The following is a 6,335-nucleotide window of genomic DNA, read 5'->3' on the forward strand; positions in this document are numbered from 1 at the left end:
AGGATACGGCGGCGGCGGCGGAGGACTCGGCGGCGGCGGCGTCGGCGGCGGCGGGGGTGAGGAGGAGGGAGGAGGGTTTGGGGTTGAGGCGGAGGGAGAAGAGGTGGGGGTGGGAGCGGAGGAAGTGGGGGGCGCCGCGAGGGAGGCGGAGGCGGCGGGAGGAGGAGGGGTGGAGGAGGAGCGGGAGAGGGAGGGAGCGGTCGGGGGAGGCGAGGACGAGGTCGACGACGGAGGTGGCGCGGACAAGGAGGAGGAGCCGCGACATCAGCTTCTCGAAGGTCGGGTCGCGGTGCCGCGAGGCCACCCGCGCCACCGCCGTGTTCAGGCGAGACGAGCGCGGCGCAGCCATGGCCTGGGTTGAGCAAAAAGAGTGAGCTGGAGAACTAAGAAAGATCCCTGCATTGCAGGGTTTATATAGGTTCTGCACTTCACCACCCATCCAACAACTCTATTATCAGTATATATCCTCAACATAGTTGACTAAATATTTAAACGATCGATATTCCAGATTATAATGTTGAAATACAACTTCATAAAGCGAATAGGTTGCTTTCTATTTCTCTCTCTCTCACAAAAATAAGATAAAGATTGTTGTGCAGATCTTATTTTGATTTCCATTCTTCCCTCTGGATCCAAATATCCAGGTGTTTCTTTTTTATTTTTTTGAATAAAATGAACTTATCAAGTTACACGGGCTTACTTTGTTTGTTTAGTAAGGTTCTAACAATACAAATGCAATCGAAAACCTGCTCAAATGAAATGAAAAATCATCGCCAATCATCCACATTCACCTTAGTAGAACTTGAAACCATGATTCAACTTTCAATAGCCATTTAAAAGTATCGTCAAAATCTTATCCTAACTACTGCCCGTCTCTAGCGCAAGTGATAAAAGATTTGGTAGTTAGTATCTAATTTCACAAGTTCGAAATTTAGTTACTTTATATTTTCAATTAGATTTATTTTTTAAAAAAATAAACGAAGCGGTAGTATGCTACCTTCTTTTTTCTTTTTTCTTTTTTCTTTTTTTCTTTTTTTTTTTTTTTTTTNGGAGGGTTTGGGGTTGAGGCGGAGGGAGAAGAGGTGGGGGTGGGAGCGGAGGAAGTGGGGGGCGCCGCGAGGGAGGCGGAGGCGGCGGGAGGAGGAGGGGTGGAGGAGGAGCGGGAGAGGGAGGGAGCGGTCGGGGGAGGCGAGGACGAGGTCGACGACGGAGGTCGCGCGGAGGAGGAGGAGGAGCCGCGACATCAGCTTCTCGAAGGTCGGGTCGCGGTGCCGCGAGGCCACCCGCGCCGCCGACGTGCTCAGGCGTGACGGGCGCGGCGCAGCCATGGCCTGGAGAGAGCAAAAAGAGAGAGCTGGAGAACTAAGAAAGATCCTGCATTGCAGGGTTTATATAGGTTCTGCACCTCTCCCATCCAACAACTCTATTATCAGTGTATCCTCAACGTAGTTGACTAAAAATTTAAATGATTATAGTTTTGAAATCCAACTTCATAAAGCGAATAGGTTGCTTTCTCTCTCTCACACACAAAAAAAAGATAAGATTGTTGTGCAGATCTTATTTTGATTTCCATTCTTTCCTCTGGATCCAAATATCCAGGTGTTTCTTCTTTCTTTTTTTTTTTTGAATAAAATGAAGTTATCAAGTTACACGGGCTTACTTTCTTTGTTTAGTAAGGTTCTAACAATACTCGGAGGCCTAAGCTTTTTCTCTTTTCTTTCTTCACCTTTTTGCCGCTTACTCGGAGGCCTAAGCTGCCTCCAACTTATATGCCCAGTTTATTAGACTTAATGAATGAAGCAGATAACTTGCTACCTATTTCTCAAAAAAAAAAAAGAAGAAAAGATTCTAACAATACAAATGCAATCGAAAACCTGCTCAAATGAAATGAAAAATCATCGCCAATCATCCACATTCATCTTGGCTGAACTCAGAAACCATGATTCAACTTTCAATAGTCATTTAAAAGTATCATCAAAATCTCATTTTAACTACTACCCGTCTCTAGCGCAAGTGATAAAAAATTTGGTGGTTAGTATCTAACTTCACAAGTTCGAAATTTAGTTGCTTTATATTTTCAATTAGATTTATTTTCTAAAAAAATAAACGAAGCGGTAGTATGCTACCTTTCTCTCTCTCAAATTTTTTTTTTTTATCCTAACTGGCCACAAAAAAAGAGAAAAAAAAGAAGAGCATATAGCCCCTATGCAGAAGCTCTTTGTTCCAACCTTAATGGGTCACTAGAATCCATCACAACCTGAATCCAACTAGACCCAGGAAATCTCTTCACTTCTCTATCCTCCATAAGCTCTCTCACTCTTCTCACTCCACCCCAGTTGCGGGTGTCGGCGAACATGTTCGACAATAAAACATACGTCGATGGGTCCTCCTTTTCTAACGCGAGCGCTCTCTCCGCCGCTCTCTTCCCGGCCTCCACATCCCCGTGACGCCGACACGAAGCAAGCAATGTTTGCCAGACAAGAACACCCGGTCGGAACGGCATACTCGATATGAATTCCTCGGCCTTCTCGATATGCCCTGCTCTGCCTAAGAGGTCCACCATACAAGCATAATGATCTTCTCCAGGTTCTACGCCATAATCGCGTGCCATGGAGTCGAACCATCTCCAACCTTCATCGATGAATCCCCCTTGACTACATGCGTAGAGAACGCAAATAAACGTGATGTAGTTTGGCGTCATGCTCTCGGAGATCATTTCATCGAACGCTTTGAGAGCTTCACGTGCTTGTCCGTTCTGTGCGAACCCCATGATCATCGTCGTCCATGTGATAACCGACCGCTCTTTCATCGATCGAAATACCGCCTCTGCACATTCCATCGACCCGCAATTTGCATACATGTCAATCAGGGCATTATTGACACATTCATCCATATGCTCTCGTAGCTTAATCCTATACCCGTGCGCCTTCTTCCCTCCGGCTAAATTTGTGAGGTTTGAACAAGCATTAAACTCCGTCGCTAACGTAAATTTGTTGGGCCTAATTCCGCACCGCTTCATTTGATTCACAACCTCGAGAGCTTTGGCGGCCAGCCCGCAATGTAGGAAGCCCGCGGCCATCTCGGTCCAAGATACGACATCTCTTTCGGACATTTCCTCGAACGCTCTAAAAGCATCGTCCAAATGCTTGTTCTTCAAGTACATATCCACCAAGGAGTTCCCCGCACATATATCATCTCCGATACCGTACTTTACAAGTTGAGCGTGAACTTGGACGCTGCTCCTTAAGCTCATACTTGCCGCCAACCCCGTTAGGACGCTACTAAATGAGAACTCGTCGGGACCCACTCCTTCTCTTATCATTCTACACCAAAATCCCCACACTTCCGAGCATGAGTACCGCAAGAACCCCGCAATCATCGAGTTCCATGAAACTACATCCCTGTTCTCGCATTTCTCAAACAGTTCCTTCGCACCACCGAACCGGCCGCTCCGGATCTGCGCTGTGATGAACGCATTAACCAAGAAGATGTTCGACTCGAACCCGAGGCGAATAACCTGCCCGTATAATTCTCGGGCCCCGGCGCGGTTGCTAGCGGCGAGGAAGGAGCTCGCGTTGAGCGCGCTCACAAGGGTGAACTCGTTGGGCCGGACACCTTCTCGAAGCATACGGATAAAGAGGTGGATTGCACCGTGTGCGCGGTCGCAGCGGACGAGGCCGCTGATAGCTATAGACCACGAGACGACGTTTCGGTGGGGCATTTCGTCGAACAGTTGGAGGGCGAGGTAGGGGTCGCCGCGAGCAGAGCCCATGTACATGTTGAGGAGGTGGTTGTGGAGGAAAAGGGAATTGGAGAGGACGGAGCGCTTGAGGAGGTGGCCATGGAAAGCGGCGCCGAGGCGGAGGTCGATGGCGCGAGCGCACCGGCGGAGGAGAGCGGAGTAGCGGAGCTCGGCGCCGGGTTCTTCGTACTCGTCTTCTTCGGGGGATTGTGTAGAGTTCGAGGAGAGGTAGAGGCGTAGAGGAGGAGGAGCTCTCGAGAGGAGCTTTAATGGCGGGAGCGAGAGGTGAAGGTGGAAGAAGAGGGGGTGATTCGGAGGAGAAGGACATTTTGGCATTAGGGTTACCGTTGGATAGGGGTGGAAACGAGCCGAGCTCGAGCGAGCTTATCTCGGCTCAAATTCGGCTTGAAATTAACTTCGAGCCTAAATTTAAGCTCAAGCTTGGATTGAAATTAATTTGAGCCGAGCTCGAGCGAGCCTAATTTCAAATCGAACGAGCTCGAGCCCTGAAACGAGCCGCTTGGGAAATTTCTCAACATTATACGATTAATATATGTTAATTGTTATAGAATACGATTTTGTATCTGATTAATTTGCTTACAAAGAGATATGTCGTGATAATTCAAAGTACAAAAATTAATAATTATATGAGTGAATGGATAGTATATATATGGAAAAAATAATAATTATATGAGTTGAATATCTAATTTTATTCAGCTCTCATGTGCTTTTCTCGCCTTCAATTTCTCTTATATTATTCATTTGTGTATTTATTGGCCAAGTCAAAATAAATAAATGCGTAGATAGATAAATATTGGATTAAATACCAGATCAGGTATATACAAAATTAAAAGTGTTATATAGAATAAAAATTTGTTTTACTTGTAAAAATATATCGTGTTACATTTTTTCAAACATACAAGTTTAATAGTTAAGGTAGGAAACGGCGGGCAGGTGATAATGCTTACGTTGGTGAAACTTTAGAGGGCTTGCCGCGCTTGGGCCACTTAGGGGTGGCATTTAGACAGGAAGAAAGAGGGAAGAGGACGCAAGAACATTTGAAGAATTAGAGCTCTGAAGGAAAAAAAATAGAAAAAAAAAGAAAAAATATAATTTTATAAATTTGCTCTACTTATTTGCTTATATTGGGATTTATTTTGATTGACCAACAATTATTTTGGCCCGATTGTATTGTTTTTGTGTTTTGTTAACTAAACTCAGATTATGCACTCAGCCGCGAGGTTATATAATTAAAATGATCTGGTAGGTATTATATATTTTTTAAGTTATATTAGTATATTATAATATATATATATAGTTATATGATATCATAGGCTTATATAGGTGTAGAACTACGGTATGCCTAATCGAAAAAATAAGAAAACGATTGATGTTTTTGAAATTTTGACCCTTGGATTAAAAATTATGAATTTGGGTTGGGATGGGATTGGGCGTTTCGTCCCTATAGGCGTTAAATCATACTCGTTAGGGATGTGAGGGTGGTCTCTACAAGGTAGATAACTAATAGTAATAAAAAGATAAGAAACGATTAAAGGGATTGATATCTAAGATCAAAAAATTTGAAAGCACCAGATCTCTATACTTTCGATAGCATAGTAGCTCTCTCTCTCTCTCTCTCTCTCTCTCTCTCTCTCTCTCTCTCTCTCTATATATATATATATATATATATATATATATATTCGAGCTTTCCGAGCTTTTCGAGCCTAATTCGAACGAGCCGAGTAATACTCAAGCTCAGCTTGAAATGAATTTCAAGCCTTTTTTTTTTGTTCAAGCTTGGCTCATTTAATTTCGAGTCGAGCTCGAGCGAGCCAAATATCGAGTCGAACGCGAGTCGAACGCGAGCCGGCTCGCTCATTTGCCAGCCCTACCGTTGGAGACCGTTGAGAGGGGTTAGGCTTTAATAAGGTTTATGTAGTAAAAATTGCACGGAGACCCCTCAACTATTGCCCATTTCGAAATGCCTCCCTTAACTCCATTACTTTTTATTGCTCCTTTTCCTTTATTTACTGATGCATTCTCCTTAGCAATACTTTTGCTAAATTCAATGACTCCTGTAGCCATTACTCTTAGTTTTTTTTTTTCGATTTCATTTGCCACAAAATAATTAAAATTACTAAATTTGATAGAATTATGTACGAATTTGATACAATTTTAAATTTATTTAGACTAAAATCATTCAATTTCGAAATGCCCTATAGTTGAGCCCCAGACATTTTCATCATCTAATTCTTCATCTATGTAATATGATCAAAATCCTCGGCGCGAGGAAGTAGCAGCTCAGGCAGAGTATTGAACAGCCTATTTTACACACAAAAATCATCATATGCCTAATTATTTCAAGCATCAGTTTTAGTATTCAGCAGTCCCTTTCTTTCAGATTCTGAACCTCGGCCTGACATGAAATACCTTCTTCGCGCTTCCGCACTTCTGTTATGAGATTGCAAGATTCGAAGTTAATACAGACATGTACAAATTGCAAATTCGGCAAAAAAATCCATTTTGATTGTGCGAATTTCGAAATTGTAATCTACGAAAGTAATCAAAAGAAAATCCGGTCGACAGATCAAAC

At 43.6% G+C, this 6,335-nt stretch overlaps 2 protein-coding genes across 2 annotated transcripts in view; both read right to left on the minus strand.

The window, feature by feature from the left end:
* The window catches only part of LOC109727130 (protein ROOT PRIMORDIUM DEFECTIVE 1), a 3,838-nt gene extending 2,510 nt beyond the window's left edge, over positions 1 to 1,328 (minus strand). The window contains exons 1-2 of the mRNA XM_020257030.1: positions 1,070 to 1,328; positions 183 to 396 (exon numbers count right to left, since the gene is read on the minus strand). Coding sequence (XP_020112619.1) covers positions 183 to 396; positions 1,070 to 1,328 — 473 coding nt within the window. The remainder of the gene's footprint in view (positions 1 to 182; positions 397 to 1,069) is intronic.
* Positions 2,177 to 4,126, minus strand: LOC109727019 (pentatricopeptide repeat-containing protein At1g06140, mitochondrial-like). Its single transcript, XM_020256874.1, has one exon. It carries the CDS (start codon positions 4,076 to 4,078, stop codon positions 2,204 to 2,206), a length of 1,875 nt encoding a protein of 624 aa, XP_020112463.1. The 5' UTR covers positions 4,079 to 4,126; the 3' UTR covers positions 2,177 to 2,203.

The sequence above is a fragment of the Ananas comosus genome, linkage group 22, assembly GCF_001540865.1.
Source record: "Ananas comosus cultivar F153 linkage group 22, ASM154086v1, whole genome shotgun sequence".
Taxonomy (NCBI): Eukaryota; Viridiplantae; Streptophyta; class Magnoliopsida; order Poales; family Bromeliaceae; genus Ananas; species Ananas comosus.